We start from the raw sequence: 24,365 nt of genomic DNA, 5'->3' as shown, positions 1-24,365 counted from the left end.
ATTTCACCCCTTTTTGTGGGTGGTCAATACCCTCTTCTAAAATTCTGCAAATGTGCAAATGCTAATTGCTTTCGATGAGCAAATCCTAGGCCTTCTGTAGTGTAAGGGAAGCTGCCACTTTTCCTCTTAGTTCCTCTTTTCTACCTTTAATTAATATTTTCAGAACAATGCTTAAAAAATGATAAGCATTCCTGGAAACTTGCACCCGTAAACGTATTTTTCAGTGGGATGGGAAGGCAGTGGTGGATCCAGGGGGCGAGGGGGGTGCGCTCCCCCTAACGTCGTCTAAATCAGTGCAATTTACTTAATTAACGCAGGTTTACGTTAATTAAACTGGCTCCTAACGCAAGTTTATCGGATCAACCTTTTTTGCGCCTCCACCCCTAAAAAAGATTCTGTATGTGCCCCTTTTGGGAGGGGCCTGAAGAGTAAGAAGTAAATTTTAGAGTTATCGTATTTACGTTTTGTTGAGGACCTCTTTGCATAATTTTCTTAAGGGATTCCCCCGTCCCTACCCATTCTGTCCAAGCATTTAAACATATGAATATAATCTTACATATGAAATAACATATGAAACATATGACATATGAAAACATATGAAATAATACCACGCTTAAAACTAGTTCTTCAATAAGATGGGAGCTGTCAACCTGCAGCATCCATATTATTGGTGTAATCCAAAGATATTCCTCAAATGGGGAACTGGGAGAAAATCCCTCACCTCCTCATTCTTTCTTAATTTGAAGGCCCATTGTAAGATCGAAAAATATAAAGTTGCTCTTAAATGCGCCTCAGCATGCAAATGTACTTTTTGAAACAACCCTCCCCTTGCATAGAAAATCCACTGAGCCTCATCCCTAATTGGTGATGTATAACTATACGCCAATGTGCATAATTTTATGATGCCTCAAGCCAATCAAATAAGTTAAATGAAGCTTAAGGAGAATTATTAAAATTGGCTGTATATTATGTAGGCACTTCATTAACCTTAAGGAGCATCTGCGTCACCGCGCAGTTTTATGGCTTCTGAAAATGGGAAAATGAATAAATAGCTATTCAATAGCTCGAAATCGATTAGCTATCTCAAAATTTTCATGTGATTGTCTTTTAGCCCTGTTCAAGCAAAAACTGTTGTTTTTGGTCACAAGACGGTAGAAAATATAACTTTATTGTGGCATGAAAGATTTTGCTACTCGGAAACACCATTAGAATGTGCAATTTTCACTTAAATGATGCCTCTGTTAATAATCTAGGAGGTTTATTGGTTTGAAGTAGTAGCTGAAAAAAATAATAAATACACGCTACTCCGTCATGTAAAAACTTCAATTTCTCCATTTACTTATGTAGGGCCATGAAACCTCTGCTAAAGGGTTATCTGAAGCACTGAATTTGAAGGTCTACGGTGATAACAGTTGTCAAGCATTGTTCTGAAACGTGAACGCTTTGGAAGATGAAAGCACTTCTTTTAGATGTTTTCCAGAGTCTTAGATAGCCATCTGACGGACTGTGTTTCAACTTATAAGCTGTGCGAAAAATGTGGATCGGTTTTGCTTTTTGGGGCTATAGCAAGAAAAAGATTGAGATTGCTAGGACACGTTTTGCGGATGACAGATTGCCAAAGATTTTCCTTATCGATTATCGATCTAGGGTCAAATGAAAGTTGGCTTTCCCAAATAAATACATACAGCTTTAAATATACAGTTTATATACAGCTTTAAAGATGTGCAGCTTTATACTGATAATAAATTATGGAGGAGTCCCTTGTCTGGAGCGGTGAAAGCAACATCTGAGAACCATGGGCCTCTGCTCTATACCCAAAAAGCTTCCCTAATATTCCACTTCAAAGGAAGATCAGACTAATGGATCTATGTCGCATTATTTGGTAGCAGATCTGTAGCATCATTTCATTTGGTTGCCTTATGGCTAGATATTGAGCACATTTTCCTTGCTCCTTAGCTTACAAGCTAGTTTTTGAATAAGGTTTAAAGTGGGGAAGAAAGACGAAGCCTTGTCTCATGTTCTTTATTTGAGTCATTAGAATTTATTTCAGGATGTTAAAGGAAATGATTAGACTTCTTCTTATTCAAAAATATTTTGCATTTATTGATTTTAGCAATTAGACGTGACAAATGAAGCTCATAAGCTATTTGCAACGTATTTTTCATTAGTTTTGAGAATCTAATTTTAAAACTGTAATTTGGTAGATGGATAAAGCTGAGTTGTCATCCCCCTTGCGTGTAAAATTCCAAAAAGATAATAGGCCCGTTTTTTAGCACTAAGATCTTACATCTTTCTGCAAAGATTATCGTTTTTAAAACATCTTTGTTCTAAGATCTTACAGCTCACTGATGTTAGCAAAAAGTGTGAAGAACGCCACAGTTCTGCCACATAGAACAATGATGAAAGAACTTTGATGCTATACTCATCATTGTTCTCAGACCGCTGATCAGGGCAGAATAATGGAAGATGTTTGCATAAAAACCACAAAAGATGTGAGACCTTAGTTCAAAGACTTCCCTCTTTAGCATTTTCTGACAAAAAGTGTAAGATCTTAGCACATTGATGAGTGAAAAAACAGGCCTAATGAATATGTGTATTCATAGATCATGGGAAGTCTGAAGCTTATCTGAAGCTCGTTCCTAGAATCATACATGTGTTGGTTTGCGCCTATATTCATACGAATTTTCCTTTGTCAAAGTATTTAATGACTTTTTAGCAATTCTGTATACTTTGCGGTATTAAATGGATTTGTTTAACTTTTCCATATGTTTTGAGTCATTGATTACCTAGTTAACATGGACTGATAATGTTGAATATCAAAATACCTGACATGACTATAACATATTTTTAATTTGAAAATTTGGAAGAATGAACGGTCAAGCTAAATTGTCGCATGACAGCTAAGGCCTGGACAAAATCTATTACCAAAAACTTCTCTTTTATTTATTTTAATTCAATAGTTGGACACATTCTCAACTTGAAAAAAATGGCTCACCGAAAAGACTAAGATTATTTTAGATTTTTCCCAGCATATTAACGTTTTCAGCCTTGTGCCCAAGGCATGAACCCGTAAGAACGCGTCCCATTCTATAATTAGAGTTAGAATATACACAAAAAGTGCTCAATTGCGTACTTAACTTGGTATAACCGGCAAACATGATTCAAATAAAATTGAATGCAGTAACTTGATGAACACTAAATCAAATGTTAATTAAGAATAGTTTTGATTTTCAAAGAGGTCTGAATAAAATATAAATAATTTTAGCTGGCGAAGAACAAAATGCTCATGGCACAAGTCTTAACAGCATTCGATCAAGAAGAACTCTGAATACCACTGCAATCAGTTTGAATCGTGGCTCAAATGGATTCGGATTTTCAGTTTCGTGGACTAAACCACCAAGGTAAAATTATAAGTCCCATTTTAGGCATATCATTCATAAGATATAGTTGACATCTTTTTAACTTTTTTATATAAAACAGAAATAAGATAACAAAAAATTGTATATAATGTTTGATTCCCTAGTCACTGCTCTTTCCAAACAGTAGTAATTGTTACTATTGTAATAATTTCTCAGCCTCCTTCCTCGGATCTGACACCTGGATATAGGAGCAGTCTATATATAATTTTCATGGTCACTGGGATTATTTGGTGTTATGAATCAACTTTATGTGAGAAATAAGTACAACAATATTGCAAACGAACAGAATCAGCAGAGTTTTGCGCATAGCCCAGGACTAATTTCAGGCATTAAAGGAGACAATAAGGCGAAATTGTGACAGTAGTGACTTTATCATATTTGGAATGAGATTTTAATGGGAATTCAAATGGTCGATTTTTTTTTGTCTGATTTCTGTGTTACATCAAAAGTATTGCTAATATAGCCTATCTTTCTTTATGTTTTTCTTTTGAGTTAAAAGGTGGTAGAAGAATTACAAGTTGTGGGTTTCCTCTGTCCATTTACAAGTTAAAATAATCCTTTAAAAATCTTCGTAAAGCTCTCTGATGTTTTCTTCATATTTTTTTCAGGTTTTTTGTTGTATATGATGGTCTAGTTATTGAGAGCCATTTTTCCTGTGATAAGTATTATGATTATTATGGCCGGACGGACAAATAAGATTGCGTCAAGGCTACCGATTTTTGCTGAGTGGATGGAGCTCTGCTCTATTATGAACAACATTTATATTCTGCGCACTCTCTATTGCTGTTTGTCCCATGTTCTTTGCGTTATTATGGCAGGACGGAGTAACAAGATTGTGTCATGACTACCAACTATTGCCGAGTGCATGGTGCTTTGCTCTATTATGAACAACATTTATATTCTGCGCATTCTCTATTGTTATTTGCCAAATATTTTTTGCGTTATTATGGCCGGACGGACTAATAAGATTGCGTCAAGGCTACCTATTTTTGCCGAGTGCATGGGGCTCTGCTCTATCATGAACAACATTTATATTCTGCGCATTCTCTATTGTTGTTTGCCCCATGTTCTTTGCGTTATTATGGCAGGACGGAGTAACAAGATTGTGTCATGAGTAGTCATGACTACCAACTATTGCCAAGTGCATGGTGCTTTGCTCTATTATGAACAACATTTATATTCTGCGCATTCTCTATTGGTCTTTGCCAAATATTTTTTGCGTCATTATGGCCGGACGGACTAATAAGATTGCGTCAAGGCTACCTATTTTTGCCGAGTACATGGGGCTCTGCTCTATCATGAACAACATTTATATTCTGCGCATTCTCTATTGTTGTTTGCAAAATATTTTTTGCGTTATTATGGCCGGATGGACTAATAAGATTGCGTCAAGGCTACCGATTTTTGCCGAGTGCATGGGGCTCTTCTCTATCATGAACAACATTTATATTCTGCGCATTCTCTATTGTTATTTGCCCCATGTTCTTTGCGTTATTATGGCCGGACGGAGTAACAAGATTGTGTCATGACTACCAACTATTGCCAAGTGCATGGTGCTCTGCTCTATTATGAACAACATTTATATTCTGCGCATTCTCTATTGTTATTTGCCAAATATTTTTTGCGTCATTATGGCCGGACGGACTAATAAGATTGCGTCAAGGCTACCTATTTTTGCCGAGTGCATGGGGCTCTGCTCTATCATGAACAACATTTATATTCTGCGCATTCTCTATTGTTGTTTGCCCCATGTTCTTTGCGTTATTATGGCAGGACGGAGTAACAAGATTGTGTCATGAGTAGTCATGACTACCAATTATTGCCGAGTGCATGGTGCTCTGCTCTATTATGAACAACATTTATATTCTGCGCATTCTCTATTGTTGTTTGCCAAATATGTTTTGCGTTATTATGGGCCGGACGGACTAATAAGATTGCGTCAAGGCTACCGATTTTTGCCGAGTGCATGGGGATCTGCTCTATCATGAACAACATTTATATTCTGCGCATTCTCTATTGTTGTTTGCAAAATATTTTTTGCGTTATTATGGCCGGACAGACTAATAAGATTGCGTCAAGGCTACTGATTTTTGCCGTGTGCATGGGGCTCTTCTCTATCATAACAACATTTATATTCTGCGCATTCTCTATTGTTGTTTGTCCCATGTTCTTTGCGTTATTATGGCTGGACGGAGTAACAAGATTGTGTCATGACTACCAATTATTGCCGAGTCCATGGTGCTCTGCTCTATTATGAACAACATTTATATTCTGCGCATTCTCTATTGTTGTTTGCCAAATATTTTTTGCGTTATTATGACCGGACGGACTAATAAGATTACGTCAAGGCTGCCGATTTTTACTGAGTGCATGGGGCCCTGCTCTATCATGAACAACATTTATATTCTGCGCATTCTCTATTGCTATTTCCTAAATTTTCTTTGCGTTATTATTTGTATATTTGATTGTATATTAATAAAAAAAATTTATATATCCATCATTCCACAAGAACGGTTTCTATATATTCAAACTCTAAAAAGCTCAACTCGTATGTAAGTCAATTTCATTAGGACCTTTCCAAGGGCTGATGTTGCCTAGGGAAAAATTAACAACAGTGCCCCCCCCCGTCTCTCCTGAAACTGTATGTGTGTGAGCCAACGTAAGCAATTGCCTGTGTCATTAACGTAATTGTCTTTTTTTTAATTTTTAAAAAGTCGGTAAGATGCCACCAGCCACGGCTCTCCTTTGAAAATAATCTAATGATCTTTTTGTCATAAAGCTTCTTTTCTCTGGACAAACCTCCCCTAAATACCCCGCCACATCTTGGATGACTATTCTCCGCAACACTACCAAATGATTTTTTTTCTTTAGGTGGCTGCCCTGTGCAACTTTTGGTACTCAAATAAACGTTTGTTAAATGATGCCAAAAAGTGGAATATTTGCGTTTTACTTTATATTTTTTTCTAGTATTTTCTTCGGAATAAATGCTACATTTTTCTCTTAACTGAGTGTTCGATCTTGATTCATGGGTGCATGTCCTATATTCCCGTAAATCAAACAGTTCGTGGTAACGAACTGTAAGAAAGGAGCGACCGACTCAATAGTAACCGAAATTCCAAAGTTGATACCAATAGATGCATCAAAAGAATCGGACTTTTATGCTGATTTAAAATATATAAATTTTTTCAAGTTTAGTTTTACCCATCAAAAGTTACGAGACTGAGAAAATTTACCTCATTTTTAAAAAGGGGAAAACACCCCCTAAAAGACGTATAGTCCTAATGGAAATCACACCATCTGATTCAGCATATCCAAGAACCCTACTGTAGAGGTTTCAAGGTCCTATTTGGAAAAATATTGAATTTTGTATTTTTTGTTCGAACAAAGATCACGGATTTTTTTTCCCAGGGGTGATCCTAGAATGGCGCAAGAGGGCTCATCCAAACGAAAATTAAAAGCTCTAGTGACCAAAAAACTAAATGACCAAAAAATTAGGAGGCAACTAGGCCTTCTCCCACTCTCAATTTTTCCCAAAGCCACTGGATTAAAATTTTAAGATGACAATTTTGTTCAGCATAGTCGAAATATAAAACAACTATGTCTATATGAGGGGGTTCACCCCCTTGTCAATAGCTCACTCTTTACACTAAAGTTTTTTTTAGTACTTTCAAGAGCTATTTAATCTAATTAAATGGCCTTTGATTCAGGGGTAATTCTTTAAGAATTGGAGCAAAATTCTAACTTTAGCGTAAAGAGCAAGGTATTGACGAGGGGGTGAGCCCCCCTCAAATACGTAATAAATTCTGCTTGTTTTAAGCTTTAAGGTTACTCCTTACTTTCAGTTGAAAAAGCTTGTTTTTTTTTAAATTTAGTTTCGACAAAGATGCTACTTCATTTTGGTATTTGGTGTTTCAATGAAATAACGTGAATTGAGCCCAGAAATTAATAGGAACAGGATTATGATAACATTACAAACCTCCGATAACAATTTTTGCCCGACAAAATACATTTAATTCGAGCAGAGCGGCAAGCCTTGTTGGAACCAGAGCTTTAAATACAAATTACTTCTGAAAATATTATTATAAAATAAGGAATAAATATTTCAGGTTTTGCTTCTCTAAATGGATGTTTATTTGGTTATTTAAAGTTGCAAAAGGCTATCATTAAATTAAACCGTATCACCCACACTTTTTTAAATGGTTGTTCCTATGTTTGCATATAAACAATTGACTATTTCAATAACATAAACAGAAATATTTTCAGAAATCATAATGATTTTTTGAAAATGAGCCCCCCTGAATGTTTGTCCTTTCATTGTAATTTTTGCAGATGGCATTGCGCAATTAGTTCGAGTAGTATGGAACTTCCCTTTTTTGGACTGGAAAAGTAAGATACAGACTATTCCCAAACAGAAATTATTATACAATGAAGAATAATTATTTCAAGTTTTTATCGTTTTGCTCGCATTTATTTGGGTAACAAAAAATTGCAGTGGTCAAGGATTTGAGTAAGAAATCTGTATCATCCCTTAGGGTTGAAATTTTGTTTTTAATGCATATATGTTTATTTGCCCATATAGAATCCAAGCTATTGAGCATGGGGCACCAGCAGATGAAGCAGGTTTGAAAATTGGTGATTATGTCATATTCGTTGGAACAAAGAACGTCGTAAAAATGGACAAAGATGAGGTGCTGCAACTTCTCAAGTGAGTAAGAAAAATCCATAAGCAAGCATTTGACAAGCCAATGTGAACAATTTTATTAGCTAACCATGGAGAAAATAAAAACAGACAACTCTCTTTCTCTCTCTCTCTCTTTATATCTCTCTCTCTCTCTGTCTCTCTTTCTCTTCTTTATCTGAGCCCTTGTTCAACTAAACTCCCATTTAACTGAAGTCCATTCAACTTGAACTCCGTTAAACTTAGCCACCATTGAACTGAACACTTGTTCAACTGGACCCAGTTTAACTCAACCTCCGTTTAATTCAACCCTCATATAATTCAGCCTCTTTAAAATCAAACCCTGTTTGACTCAAGTCAACCCAAGGCCTAAGATTGAGTTTGAACTTGCGCCTATTAGAAGCCAAAAATTTGCTTCTCATTTTGGTCGCTAGTCAAATATTATAATTGGCTTTTTTAATGTCTGGATAGGGAGGAGGGAGAGTCGTTGAATTTTGAACTTGGCTCCAGATTTAGAAATAGCTTTTCTCTTGTCACGCTTTATCATTAATAGGATACAGTCTTTACTCTAGGCATACACAATCATAGGCAGCGCAATAGCGCTGCCTCAGCAAAGAACGATGCGGGCACAATGTGTTTTTTTTTTCTCCATACCCGGGCAATTCGTATCGAAGGAGTTGTCACAGAAACTTCGAAAAGGGCTCATTCGATTGGAAATTGGAGTGGCTAGTGCCCTTTTTAATAGTCGAAAGTGAATGAAGGGCAACTAGCCCCCCCACGCCCATCATTCCCCCAAACACATCCAATCAAAATTTTGAGATAGCCAGTTTGTTCAGCGTAGTTAATTTCCAGATAGAAAATATGTTTTTGAGAAGGACACTCCCCCACAACCCTCGGGGCAAGGGTTTTAAGTTATGCACTGATGGCATATAAGAACAATATTGGCACAATGGACTATTCATTTTTTTTTCTTTGGAGCAGGGCACTTCATATGGAAGGGGTCGTCATAGAAACTTCAAAAGGGGCTCATTCGATTGGAAATTGAGAGTTCTACTGCCCTTTTTAATAATCGAAAGTGATTGAAGGGCAACTAGCCCCCCCCCCCCCCCACGCCCATCATTCCCCCAAACACATCCAATCAAAATTTTGAGATAGCCATTTTAGTAGTTGATTTCCAGATAGAAAATATGTTTTTGAGGAGGACACTCCCCCAGAGTCCGCAAGGCAAGGGTTTTAAGTTATGCCCTGAAGGAATATAAGGTTTTTAAAGAAGCGTTATCGTAGAAACTTAAAAAAAGCTTTTTTGATTGGAAATTCAAACGGCTAGTGCCCTTTTTAATAGTCGAAAGTGATTGGAGGGCAACTCGCCCCCCCACGTCCATCATTCCCCCAAACACATCCAATAAAAATTTTGAGATAGCCATTTTGTTCAACGTAGTTGATTTCCAGATAGAAAATATATTTTTGAGGAGGACACTCCCCCACAACCCTCAGAGCAAGGATTATAAGTTATGTCCTGGGGCATATAAGGTTTTTATTGAAATCTTTGTAGTAAAAACTTGAAAAATGGCTCAGTCTATTTGAAATTCAAAGGGCTAGTGCCTTTTTTAATACTCAAAAGTGACTTGAGGCAACTAAACCCTCTCTCACGCCCAATTTTTCCCCAAACACGTCCAATCAAAATTTTTAGATAGCCCATTTATTCAACGTAGTTGAAAGTTTTGGACATCAGGTCTTGAAGGATGACAACCCCTCTCCGCGTTGTCGTAGAAACTTCAAAAGGGCTCATTCAATTGGAAATTGAAAGGGCTAGTGCCTTTTTAATAGTTGAAAGGGATTGGATAGCGACTAACGCCCCTCTCGCGCTATCCATTTTCCCAAACACATCGAATTAAAATTTTTAGATATCCATTTTGTTCAGAGGGGTTGAAAGTTCTGGAAATTTTGTTTTTTTGGATGATAACCCCCTCAGAGCCCTCAGTACAAGGGTTGTAACTTATGCCCTGGGGCATATAAAGTTTTTTATTGAAAGCGTTGTCTTAGAAATTTCAAAAGGGCTCATTCAAATGGAAATTGAGAGGGCTAGTGCCTTTTTTAATAGTTGAAAGTGATTGGAAAGCGACTAATGCCCCTCTTACGCCCACCATTTTCCAAAACACATCAAATCAAAATTTTGAGATATCCATTTTGTTCAACGTAGTTAAGTGTTCTGGAAATTTGGTCTGTTTAGAATGATAACCCCCTCAGAGCCCTCATTGCAAGGGTTGTAAGTAATGCCCTGGGGGCATATAACGTTCATATAGAAAGTTGTCATACAAATCATAGGCAGCGCGATCGCGCTGCCTAAGTAAAGAACGGGGACACTCGAGAACGAGACAAGAAACGGGGACTAAGTAAAGAGGAGGACACTCCCCCACAACCCTCAGGGCAAGGGTTTTAAGTTATACCCTGGGGGCATATAAGAACGATGTTGACACAATGTATTATTTATGAATTTTGTCCTTTAGAGCAGGGCACTTCATATCGAAGAAGTTGTCGTAGAAACTTCGAAAAGCGCTAATTAAATTGGAAATTGGAGTGGCTTGTGCCCTTTAACATTCGAAAGTGATTGGAAGGCGACTAACACCCCTTTCAAGCCCACCATTTTCCGAAATACATCCAATCCAAATTTTGAGATCGCCATTTTGTTCAGCGTAGTTGATTTCCAGATAGAAATTACTTTCTTGAGGACAGTCCCCCCCCAGCCCTTAGGGCACGGGTTGTAAGTTATGCCCTGGGGGCATATAAGGGTTTTTATAGAAGGCGTTGTCGTAGAAACTTTAAAAAAGCCTCATTTGATTAGAAATTCAAAGGGCTAGTGCCCTTTTAAATAGTCAAAAGAGATGAGAGGGCAACTAACCCGCCTCTCACGCTCACCTTTTCCCCAAAAACATCTAATCAAAACTTTGAGATAACCATTTTATTCAACGTAATTTAAGTTCTGGAAGTTAGGTCTTCAAGGATGACACCCTCCCCCACAGCCCTCAGGGCAAGGGTCGTAAATTATGCCCAGGGGGCATATAAGGTTTTTATATAATGCGTTGTCGTAGAAACTTCAAAAAGGGTTTATTCGATTGGAAATTGAAATGGCTAATGCCCTTTTTAATAGTCGAAACTGATTGAAAAGAAACTAACACCCCTTCCACGCCCACCATTTCCCCAAACACATCCAATAAAGATTCTGAGATAGCCATTTTGTTCCACGCAGTTCAAAGTTCAGGAAATCATACCTTTGAGCAGGACACTCCCCCCACAGTTTTCAGGGCAAGGGTTATAAGTTGTGCCCTGGGGGCATATAAGGTTTTTATTGAAATCTTTGTCGTAGAAAATTGTAAAAGGTCTCATTCGATTGGAAATTCAAAGGGCTAGTGCCCTTTTTAATATTTAAATGTGACTTGAAGGCAACTAACCTTCCGCACACGCCCATCTTTTCTCCAAACACATTCAATCAATATTTTAGATATTCATTTTATTCAACGTAGTTGAAAGTTTTGGAAATTTGGAAATTAGATATTTAAGTATGACAACCCCTCCCCCCTACAGCCCTCAGGGCAAGGGTTGTAAGTTATGCCCTGGGGGCGTATAAGGTTTTTATTGAAAGCGTAGAAACTTCAAAAGGGGTCATTTAATTGGAAATTGAAAAGGCTAGTGCCTTTTTAATAGTTGAAAGTGACTGGAGAGCGACTAACGCCCCTCTCACGCCCACCATTTTCCCAAACACATCCAATCAAAATTTTGAGATATCTATTTTGTTCAACGTAGTTGAAAGTTCTTGAAATTAGGTCTTTTTTCAGATAGCCATTTTGTTCAACGTAGTAGAAAGTTCCAGAAATTAGGTCTTTGAAATTGGCACTACCCCCCCCCCCCCGCACTCAGGGCAAGGGTTGTAAGTTATGCCCTGGGGGCGTATAAGATTTTTATTGAAAGTTTTGTCGTAGAAACTTCAAAACGGCTCATTTGATTGGAAATTGAAAGGGCTATGGTCATTTTTAATAGTTGAAAGTGATTGGAGAGCGACTACCGCCCCTCTGACGCCGACCATATCCCCAAACACATCCAATCAAAATTTTTAGATAGCCATGTTGTTTAACGTAGTTGAAAGTTCTTGAAATTCGGTCTTAGAGGATGACAACACCCCTAACAGACCCTAGGGTATAGGGTTGTAATTTATGCTCTGGGGGCATATAAAGTGTTTATAGAAAGCGTTGTCGTTTCCAAAAGGGCTCATTCGATTGGAAATCGAAAATCCTAGTGCCCTTTTTAATAGTCGAAAGTGATTGGAAGGCTTGACATATTTATAGTAAAGATTTAAATGGGTATAATGTATTATTTTTTGTTATTGTTGTTGTTCAGACCAGGGCACTTCGTATCGAAGGGGTTGTCTTGGGAACTTCGAAAAGGGCTCATTCGATTGAAAATAAAAAGGGCTGCTGCCCTTTTTAATAGTCGAAAGTGATTTGAAGGCAACTAATCCCCCTTCCACTCCCACCCTCCCATCCCAACCCTCCCATGCCGACCCTCCCATTTCTGCTCTTAAAATTTAACCAAATTAAAATGAAGTAAGTGTATCCAAGCTATCAAAGAAAGTAAACAGATTTTTTTGCGAATGGTATCAAGTTTTCCATTTCAGGTCAACTAGAGGATGTATAAAACTAAATTAAACAGTAATTTTTGTGCCCAGATTTTTAAAAGGGTGTATGTTGTTAAAAATTGCTGAAAATTTTTCTCTAGCATACAAATAGCAGGTCAAACTATAAAGTCTTAAAAAACGAAAATATTTAAAGTATTATTTTCTTTTTCCCTGAAAAGAGTATGTCAATATAAAACAAACAGAAATTAATTAAAAAAAAAAACTTTTTCCACAAAATAAGTTTTCAAAAAAAAGTAAAGAACTCCATTAAACCAAAAATGAGCAAAAATAAAATAAAATAATGTACCAAGCGTGAAACAACCACAAATCAGCATCGATAAATAAATGAAACCCGAAATGAACAGAAATTACAATTAATGACCGAGTCAAACCCAAAACGAGCGGAAATTAACATAAGTTGGGCGCAAAACCCCTATGCCTTCCCAAGGCCAGAAGAAAACTTGCACTTTACTGAAAAAATACAAATTAATGTGCATTGTCAGTTTAATATACATACACTGATATTTAGTAATCAAAATGTTAATATTATTTGATTTATTAGAGTTATAAAAATAAAAACATTTATATTTTTTCAGTAAAGTGCAAATTATGTTCTGGCCTTGGAAAGGTATAGAGGTTCTTTACTTTTCTTTGAAAAACTTATTTTGTGGAGAAAGTTTTTTTAATTAATAGTAAGATAGAATTTGGAGAAAAATTGGGAGATATAGTGAACAAACCGAAGTTTTACCAATTGTTAAAACTTTTTTACTACAAAAAAAGCTATTAAAGAAGGCATCGACGGTAGTGTTTATTATACATAGCAGCAGCTTTGAATTTTTAATCATTGTCAATTTAATTTGGAACTTTCTGGTGGTGCTTTCTATATAAAAAAAAAGATCCCTACGATGTTCGTGTGACCACATAGTACTGGAGAAAAAAAATAAAGAAAAGAAAACATTTCCCGAGTATATTTTTCAAAATTCCCAAGAATTGGTGTCTTAAGCAATTTTGGCTTTGATTGAAATAAGAATAAATATCATTTATCATTAACGAATCAGCTTTGTAATTGAATGATATTTTTTACTTGGTAGTTTTTTAAATTTCTTTATTTTTTATTAACCACTTGCCAATGTAAATAGGAATGGGTTCAAAAGGGGCTTTTGAAACAACAGTTTAAGAGTTTTCGATCATGAAGACTTTAGTCTATAACTTGCAGCGTATAAAGCCTTTACAGTCCAGAAATAATATTTTTTTATATGATGCTACTATTTTGGCACCATCAGGCATTTTGTAATGGTGTTGTCATGAAAAAATTATATAAAGCTGGATTAAACGATGGAGGAAAGCTTCCTAGTGTTTCTTAAATTTCTTTTTTATGGGAAAATAGCTTTTACGGGTTAAAGACACCATGGTAAAATCAAAATCAAGGAGTCGGCATACAATGCTTTATTATGACGAAACTGGAAAGAGATTTTGTCTAATTCTGAACCATTTTCCCCCAATTGTTAATCCTTGTTGCTTGATAAGACATAAAGAGAAAACTGAGTTTTTCTATGTACTGTACCAAGAACCAGTGATGAAGGGCTGAATGAGCATTTAGATTACTGTTCACTCAAAAATCTATCTAACTTTATACAGACATTTGAAGCACCATACAGAATCCAGCAAGACCATGAATCAAACAGTTCGTGGTAGCTACCTGAATAGTAAAAGCGACTCGTCTCAATAGTAACCGAAACTGTAAAAAACGGAATTTTAATATCAATAGATACATCAAAAGAATCAGATGTTTATGCTGACCTTAAATATTTAAGTTTCATCCAGTTTAGTCTTACTCATCAAAAGTTAAGAGCCTTGGAAAATGTGCCCTATTTTCCAAAAAGGGGAAAACACCCCCCAAAAGTCACAGAATCTTAATGAATATCACACCGTCAGTTTCAGCGTATTAGAGAACTGAACTGTAGAGCTGCAAAAATTTGGAATTTGGTATTTTTTGCCAGAAGAAATATAACAGATGCATGTTTATTTGTTTTTTTGTTTATTTGTTTGTTTGTTTTTTTTTTCTTTTCCCCAGAGGTGATCGTATCGACCCAGTAGTCCTAGAATGTCGCGAGAGAGCTTATTCAAACAGAAATCAAAAGTTCTAGCGCTTTTTTTAATAATAATAATAAAAAAATCAAAATAGAATCACTTTTTACAAAAAAACTGCATTTTTGATGTCTTTTCATGCTGAGTCTTTTAAAAGATATTTAATTTTTGAAACAATTAAAAAGTTCGTGGTAAAGAACTGTATAGTAAGAGTGACTCCTCTCAATAGTAACTGAAACTTTAAAAAACGGAATTTTGATACCAATACATACATCAAAAGAATTGGATATTTATGGTGATCATGTTAGAGATTGATCAATGATGTCAAAATCGTAGGTTGTTGCCAGGTCGTCTCTTGCTATTTCAATTAAGAAAAAGCGATAGGCTTTTTCTTGTTTGTAATCAGAGGCAACGTTATAGCGTTGCCAATAGTAAAGGCCATACGGTTGCAATGTTTTATTATTTATTAATTAAAAATAAAACTTTCCGAAAAATAAGTTTTTCAAAGCAATGTAAAGGCCATTTTAAACTTTAGCTCAGCAGATACAGTAAAATTCAAACTCAAAATGACCAGATTTTACTATTAAAGAATAAATGAAACCCAAAACGAACGGAAATTAAATAAACAATCATAGGAAAAAACATAAAACAAGTAATAATATAAATGAATAAATATATCTTAAAGTGAGTAATGCTTAGATTTAATAGGAAAATCTAGCTTAAAACGAAAAAAAATTTGCTATTGAGTCTAAATGAAACTTAAAACGAACAGAAATTAAATAAACAGTCAATGTAAATAAACACACAATAGATATTTATGTAAATGAATAAATAAATCTTAAAAGGAGTGAAACTTAAATTGAATATGCAAGTCAAGCTTGAAATGAACAAAAATCACTGCAAACAACAGTTTGTGTATCATCTCCTTCCTTCACTGTAAAAGTCTAAAATATACTGCGTCATTGGCACTTTACTGAAAACCAGTTTTATTACAAATATTTTCTTTTGTACTTAACATTGAAAATCAAAATTAAAATTACAGTAAAATTTTGAACTGATGAGCTCACAGCAATTAATATCATTATACATAAAATACTCAATTTTATTTATTAGTTCTTTCTTAAGCTGTTCAAGACGAATATAGTTTCACTACAAACAACAGTTTGGGTACTGCCCCCATCCTTAACTGTAAATTAAAACCAAAAGCCTACTGCATCATTGGCACTTCACTGAAAACGATTTGTATTATAAATATCTTCTTTTCCAGTTCTAACAGCATTGAAAATAAAAATAAAATTAGAGTGAAATAAATTCTTGAACTGATGGCTCTTTCAACAACTAATATCATTATATATCAAATATTCAATTTGATGTTGTTTATACTTTCCAAGACTGTTCAAGACGCATATAGTTTTCAGTAAAGCACCAATGACGAAGTAGGTTTTAGACTTTTACAGTGAGAAAAGGAAGTGATACCCAAACTCTTAATTGCAGTGATTTTTGTTTGTTTCAAGCTTGATTTGCATATTCAATTTGTTTGACTCGTTTTAAAGTTTATTTATTCATTTACATTAATATCTATTGTATGTTTGTTTATTTAATTTCTTTTCGTTTTAAGTTTATTTTATACTTCAGTAGCAAAATATTTTTTTTTCATTTTAAGCTTGATTTTCATATTCAATCCAAGCATTACTCGCTTTCAGATTTATTTATTCATTTATATTATTATTTGTTGTTAGTTTTTTGCTATGATTGTTTATTTAGTTCCTGTTCGTTTAGGGTTTCATTTATTCTTTAATAGTAATTTCTGGTAGTTTTGAGTTTTAACAGGTATTTGTATCTGCTGAGTTTCAGTTTAAAATGGCCTTTACTTTTCTTTGGAAAACTGTTTTTTCGGAAAGTTTTTTTTTAATTAATTTTTGTTCGTGTTTGATTGCAAAAAGTTTCAAGTTTTTAAAAATTCATTATTTCAAAATTTAACCTAAAAAAAAAAAAATCAAATGTTCATCAAAGAAACAATATCAAAGTGAAAAAAGTTTGCCCCCTTTGAAATGAGCCCCTTTTGAAGTTTATACGACAACCCCTTATATATGAAGTGTCTCTGGGAAAAAAATAAATGGAGTGTGGGAGGAGGCTAGCTGCCCTCCGATCTCTTCTTACTCTTAAAACGAGAATTAATACTTTCAATTTCCAATCAAATGAGCCCTCAATGAAGTATATATGAGCATCCCTTCCATAACAAACGAATAGACCCCCAGGGCATAACTTACAACGCCTACCCTCGGGCCCTGGGGGGCTATGTCGACACCGGAGTTTTTGTTATATGATATTTGAACTATTTTTAACAAAATGTGTATCTAAAAGTTTTTATTTGATGCATTTGGGGTGTGGAATGGGATGGGGGGGGGGCTAGTTGCTTTCCGTTCTCATTTGACTCTTAAAAAGAGAACGAGAATTTTCAATTTAGAATCAAATCAACCCTCTCCGAAGATTGTAATAGCATCCCTTTCCTAAAACGATATATGCCCCCAGAGCATTATTTACAACGCCTGCCTCCGGGCCCTGGGGGGTTGCATTGACACAGGAGTTTTTTTTATTTGACGTTTGAATCATTTTTAATAAAATGGCTATTTTAAAAATTTTATCAGCAAGCCTTGGGGAAAAAAGGAGTGTGTGTGTGGGGGGGGGAGGGCTAGGTGTTCTCGGATATCTTTTGACTCTTCAAAAGCGAACTAAAACTTTCAATTTCCAATCAAATGACCCCTCTCTGAAATTAATACGAGCATCCCTTTCATACGAACCATACACGCCACCAGGACAACACTTAGAACGCCAACCCCCTGGGTCCTGGGGGGTTGTGTTGACACCGGAGTTTTTGTTATCTAATATTTTCGAACATTTTTAAAAAACTGACTATCTCAAAATTTGCAGTGGATGGGTTTGGGAAAAAGAGCGTGAGAGGGGGGGCTAGTTGCCCTTAAATCTCTTGACTCTTAAAAAGCGAACTAGAACTTTCAGTTTCGAATCACATGAGCCCTCTATGAAGTTTAAACAAGCATCATTTTCATAAGCCATATATGCCTTTAGGGCATAACTTAGAACGCCTTCTCACGGGCCCGGGGGGGGGGGGTTGTATTTAAAACAGAGTTTTTCTTATCCGACCTTTGAACTATTTGTAACAAAATGTTGGTTTCAAAATTTTCATCAGATGGGTTTGGAAAAAGAAGGAGTGGGGTGGGGCTAGTTGCCCTCGCATCTCTTTTGACTATTAAAAAGTGAACTCGAACATTCAATTTCCAATAAAAAGAGCCCCCTCTTAAGTTTATACGAGTATCCCTTTCATGAGAACCATATATGCCCCAGGGTAAAACCTACAACGCCTGCCCCCGGGCCGTGGGGTTTTGTGTCGACACCTGAGATTTTGTTATCTGACTTTTGAACAATTCTGAACTAGACTGAACTGAACTAGAATTTTCAATTTCCAATCTAATTAGCCCTCTCTGAAGTTTTACGAGCATCCCTTTCATAAGGACCACCTATCGCCCCAGGGAATAACTTCCACTGCCTGCCTTCAGGCCCGGGGTGGGGGGGGGGGCCTTTGTCAACCCTGTATTTTTCGTCATGTGGTCTTTGAACGATTTAAAAAAATGGTTATCTCAAAGTTCTTATTAGACGGGTTTGAGAAAAAAGGGCATGGCGGGGGGGGGCTAGGTGCCCTCCAATCTCTTTTGACTCTTAAAAGGTGAACTCGCACTTTCAATTGCCAATCAATGAGTCATCCAGTTTAGTCTTACTCATCAAAAGTTAAGAGCCTGGGAAAATGTGCCCTATTTTCCAAAAAGGGGAAAACACCCCCCAAAAGTCACAGAATCTTAATGAATATCACACCGTCAGTTTCAGCGTATTAGAGAACTGAACTGTAGAGCTGCAAAAATTTGGAATTTGGTATTTTTTGCCAGAAGAAATATAACAGATGCATGTTTATTTGTTTTTTTGTTTGTTTGTTTTTTTTTTCTTTTCCCCAGAGGTGATCGTATCGACCCAGTAGTCCTAGAATGTCGCGAGAGAGCTTATTCAAACAGAAATCAAAAGTTCTAGCGCCTTTTTAAATAATAATTAAAAAAAAATAAAAATAGAATCACTTTTTACAAAAAAACTGCATTTTTGATGTCTTTTCATGCTGCAGTCTTTTCAAAGATATTTAATTATTGAAACAATTAAAAAGTTCGTGGTAAAGAACTGTATAGTAAGAGCGACTCGTCTCAATAGTAACTGAAACTTCAAAAAACGGAATTTTTATACCAATACATACATCAAAAGAATTGGATATTTATGGTGATCATGTTAGAGATTGATCAATGATGTCAAAATCGTAGGTTGTTGCCAGGTCGTCTCTTGCTATTTCAATTAAGAAAAAGCGATAGGCTTTTTCTTGTTTGTAATCAGAGGCAACGTTATAGCGTTGCCAATAGTAAAGGCCATACGGTTGCAATGTTTTATTATTTATTAATTAAAAATAAAACTTTCCGAAAAATAAGTTTTTCAAAGCAATGTAAAGGCCATTTTAAACTTTAGCTCAGCAGATACAGTAAAATTCAAACTCAAAATGACCAGATTTTACTATTAAAGAATAAATGAAACCCAAAACGAACGGAAATTAAATAAACAATCATAGGAAAAAACATAAAACAAGTAATAATATAAATGAATAAATATATCTTAAAGTGAGTAATGCTTAGATTTAATAGGAAAATCTAGCTTAAAACGAAAAAAAATTTGCTATTGAGTCTAAATGAAACTTAAAACGAACAGAAATTAAATAAACAGTCAATGTAAATAAACACACAATAGATATTAATGTAAATGAATAAATAAATCTTAAAAGGAGTGAAACTTAAATTGAATATGCAAGTCAAGCTTGAAATGAACAAAAATCACTGCAAACAACAGTTTGTGTATCATCTCCTTCCTTCACTGTAAAAGTCTAAAATCTACTGCGTCATTGGCACTTTACTGAAAACCAGTTTTATTACAAATATTTTCTTTTGTACTTAACATTGAAAATCAAAATTAAAATTACAGTAAAATTTTGAAATGATGAGCTCACAGCAATTAATATCATTATACATAAAATACTCCGTCTTATTTATTAGTTCTTTCTTAAGTTGTTCAAGACGAATATAGTTTCACTACAAACAACAGTACTCTTAATTTTGATTTTTGTTTGTTTCAAGCTTGATTTGCATATTCAATTTGTTTGACTCGTTTTAAGGTTTATTTATTCATTTACATTAATATCTATTGTATGTTTGTTTATTTAATTTCTTTTCGTTTTAAGTTTATTTTATACTTCAGTAGCAAAATATTTTTTTTTCATTTTAAGCTTGATTTTCATATTCAATCCAAGCATTACTCGCTTTCAGATTTATTTATTCATTTATATTATTATTTGTTGTTAGTTTTTTGCTATGATTGTTTATTTAGTTCCTGTTCGTTTAGGGTTTCATTTATTCTTTAATAGTAATTTCTGGTAGTTTTGAGTTTTAACAGGTATTTGTATCTGCTGAGTTTCAGTTTAAAATGGCCTTTACTTTTCTTTGGAAAACTGTTTTTTCGGAAAGTTTTTTTTTTAATTAATTTTTGTTCGTGTTTGATTGCAAAAAGTTTCAAGTTTTTAAAAATTCCTTATTTCAAAATTTAACCTAAAAAAAAAAAAATCAAATGTTCATCAAAGAAACAATATCAAAGTGAAAAAAGTTTGCCCCCTTTGAAATGAGCCCCTTTTGAAGTTTATACGACAACCCCTTATATATGAAGTGTCTCTGGGAAAAAAATAAATGGAGTGTGGGAGGAGGCTAGCTGCCCTCCGATCTCTTCTTACTCTTAAAACGAGAATTAATACTTTCAATTTCCAATCAAATGAGCCCTCAATGAAGTATATATGAGCATCCCTTCCATAACAACCGAATAGACCCCCAGGGCATAACTTACAACGCCTACCCTCGGGCCCTGGGGGGCTATGTCGACACCGGAGTTTTTGTTATATGATATTTGAACTATTTTTAACAAAATGTGTATCTAAAAGTTTTTATTTGATGCATTTGGGGTGTGGAATGGGATGGGGGGGGGCTAGTTGCGCTCCGTTCTCATTTGACTCTTAAAAAGAGAACGAGAATTTTCAATTTAGAATCAAATCAACCCTCTCCGAAGATTGTAATAGCATCCCTTTCCTAAAACGATATATGCCCCCAGCGCATTATTTACAACGCCTGCCTCCGGGCCCTGGGGGGTTGCATTGACACAGGAGTTTTTTTTATTTGACGTTTGAATCATTTTTAATAAAATGGCTATTTTAAAAATTTTATCAGCAAGCCTTGGGGAAAAAAGGAGTGTGTGTGTGGGGGGGGGAGGGCTAGGTGTTCTCGGATATCTTTTGACTCTTCAAAAGCGAACTAAAACTTTCAATTTCCAATCAAATGACCCCTCTCTGAAATTAATACGAGCATCCCTTTCATACGAACCATACACGCCACCAGGACAACACTTAGAACGCCAACCCCCTGGGTCCTGGGGGGTTGTGTTGACACCGGAGTTTTTGTTATCTAATATTTTCGAACATTTTTAAAAAACTGACTATCTCAAAATTTGCAGTGGATGGGTTTGGGAAAAAGAGCGTGAGAGGGGGGGCTAGTTGCCCTTAAATCTCTTGACTCTTAAAAAGCGAACTAGAACTTTCAGTTTCGAATCACATGAGCCCTCTATGAAGTTTAAACAAGCATCATTTTCATAAGCCATATATGCCTTTAGGGCATAACTTAGAACGCCTTCTCCCGGGCCCGGGGGGGGGGTTGTATTTAAAACAGAGTTTTTCTTATCCGACCTTTGAACTATTTGTAACAAAATGTTGGTTTCAAAATTTTCATCAGATGGGTTTGGAAAAAGAAGGAGTGGGGTGGGGCTAGTTGCCCTCGCATCTCTTTTGACTATTAAAAAGTGAACTCGAACATTCAATTTCCAATAAAAGGAGCCCCCTCTTAAGTTTATACGAGTATCCCTTTCATGAGAACCATATATGCCCCAGGGTAAAACCTACAACGCCTGCCCCCGGGCCGTGGGGTGTTGTGTCGACACCTGAGATTTTGTTATCTGACATTTGAACAATTCTGAACTAGACTGAACTGAACTAGAATTTTCAATTTCCAATCTAATTAGCCCTCTCTGAAGTTTTACGAGCATCCCTTTCATAAGGACCACATATCTCCCCAGGGCATAACTTACAATGCCTGCCTTCAGGCCCTGGGAGGGGGGGGCCTTTGTCAACCCCGTATTTTTCGTCATGTGGTCTTTGAACGATTTAAAAAAATGGTTATCTCAAAGTTCTTATCAGACGGGTTTGAGAAAAAAGGGCATGGAGGGGGGGGGGCTAGGTGCCCTCCAATCTCTTTTGACTCTTAAAAGGTGAACTCGCACTTTCAATTGCCAATCAAATGAGTCCTCTCTGAAGTTTAGACGAGTATCTCTTTCATAGGAACCTTACATCCCACCAGGGCATAACTTAAAAAACCTAACTTCGGGTCCTGGGGTGTGTCAACCCCAGATTTTTCGTTGTATGGTCTTTGAACGATTTAAAAAAAATGGTTATCTCAAAGTTCTTATCAGGTGGGTTTTAAAAAAGAGGGCGTGGTGGGGGGGGGGCTAGGTGCACTCCAATCTCTTTTGACTCTTAAAAAATGAACTAGAACTTTCAACATCCACTCAAATGAGCCCTCTTTGAAGCTTTTATGAGCATCCCTTCCATAATAACCATATATGCCCCCAGGGCATAACTTACAACGCCTTCCTCCGAGCCTTGGGGGGTTGTATCGACACCGAAGCCTTTTTTATATGATCCTTGGACTATTTTTAACAAAAGAGCTATCTCAAAGAATTTTTCGGATGCACTTGAGAAAAAGAGCGTGGGAGGGGGGGGGCTGGTTACCCTCCGATATATTTTACGCTTAAAAATTGAACAAGAACTTCCAATCAAATGAGCTCTCTCTGAAGTTTATACGAGCATTCCTTTCATAAGAACCATATATGCCCCCAGGGCATAACTTATAACCCTTAACCCTTATAAGGAAGACCCCTTCCATATTAAGAGCCTCTCGGGAAAAAAAGTCATCGGCAGTGCAATAGTGCTGCCTAAGTAAAGAACGATTTTGGCACAATGCATTTTTTCCCATGCTCGGGCACTTCGTATTGAAGGAGTTATCGTAGGAACTTCGAAATGGGCTCATTTGATTGAAAATAGAAAGGGCTGATGCCATTTTTAATAGTCGAAAGTAATCAGAGGGCAACTAATCTCCCTACCACGCCCACCCTCCCATTTGCCTTTATGTTTGAATCTAAATGTTGTATTAACATTAAATCAAAATGCGCTGTGTTAATGCTAATTCCCAATAAGGCCTCTCAGCAATATCCTTTCGGGGCTACCTCTGCTCTCAAAATTTAACCAAGTAAAAATAGCGTAAGCGTATCCAACCTATCAAAGAAAGTAAGCAGATTTTTTTTTGCGAATTGTATCAATTTTTCCATTTCAGGTCAACTAGAGGAGGTATGAAACGAAAGTAAACGTCACTATTTGTGTCCTGATTTTTAAAAGGGTGTTAGTTGTTAAAAATTGCTGAAAATTTTTCTCCAGCATACAAATAGAAGACCAAACTATAAATTCTAAAAAAAACGAAAAGATTTAATGTTTTATTTTCTTCTTCCCTGAAAAGACTATGTCAATATAAAACGAACAGAAATTAATTAAAAAAAAACTTTTTCCACAAAATAAGTTTTTCAAAAAAAAGAGAACTCCATTAAACAAGAAATGAGCAAAAATAAAATCAAATAATCTACGAAGCGTAAAATTACCGCAAATCAGCAATAATAAATAAATGAAACCCATTACGAACAGAAATTACAATAAATAACCGAGTCAAACTCAAAACGAGCAGAAATTAACACAGCTTGGACTCAAAACCCCTTTGCCTTCCCAAGGCCAGAACATAATTTGCACTTTTACTGAAAAAAATACAAATGAATGTGCATTGTCAGTTTAACATACAAATACTGATATTTAGTATTCAAAATATTAATATTATTTGATTTATTAAAGTTATAAAAGTAAGAACAATTGTATTGTTTCAGTAAAGTGCAAATTATGTTCTGGCCTTGGGAAGCTATGCCCCGGGGGCATATATGGTTCTTATGGAAGGGATGCTCATATAAAATTCAATAGGGCTCATTTGATTGGAAATTGAATGTTCTAGTTCACTTTTTAAGCGTCAAAAGAGATTGGAGGGCACCTAGCTCCCCCCACGCCCTTTCTTCTCAAACCCATCTGATAAGGACTTTGAGATAGCCATTTTAAAAAAACAAACAGTGCAAAGATCCTACAGCAACGACTCCCAGAGCCCGAACGCAGGCGTTGTAAGATACGCCCTGGGGAGATATATGGTTCTTATGGAAGGTATGATTGTAAAAA

General features: G+C 35.9%; 1 protein-coding gene across 1 annotated transcript in view; it reads left to right on the top strand.

Moving 5' to 3' along the window:
- The window catches only part of LOC148949278 (uncharacterized), a 328,547-nt gene that overhangs the window by 2,280 nt on the left and 301,902 nt on the right, over positions 1–24,365 (top strand). The window contains exons 2-3 of the mRNA XM_089092668.1: positions 3,266–3,401; positions 7,999–8,124. Of these exons, the coding sequence (XP_088948794.1) occupies positions 3,266–3,401; positions 7,999–8,124 (262 nt within the window). The remainder of the gene's footprint in view (positions 1–3,265; positions 3,402–7,998; positions 8,125–24,365) is intronic.

Source organism: Artemia sp. Qi Xiang Cuo, chromosome 8, assembly GCF_049724085.1.
Source record: "Artemia sp. Qi Xiang Cuo chromosome 8, ASM4972408v1, whole genome shotgun sequence".
Lineage (NCBI taxonomy): Eukaryota > Metazoa > Arthropoda > Branchiopoda > Anostraca > Artemiidae > Artemia > Artemia sp. Qi Xiang Cuo.
The sequence above is the reverse complement of the archived record's forward strand: the minus strand, read 5'-3'. Positions and strand labels throughout refer to the sequence as shown.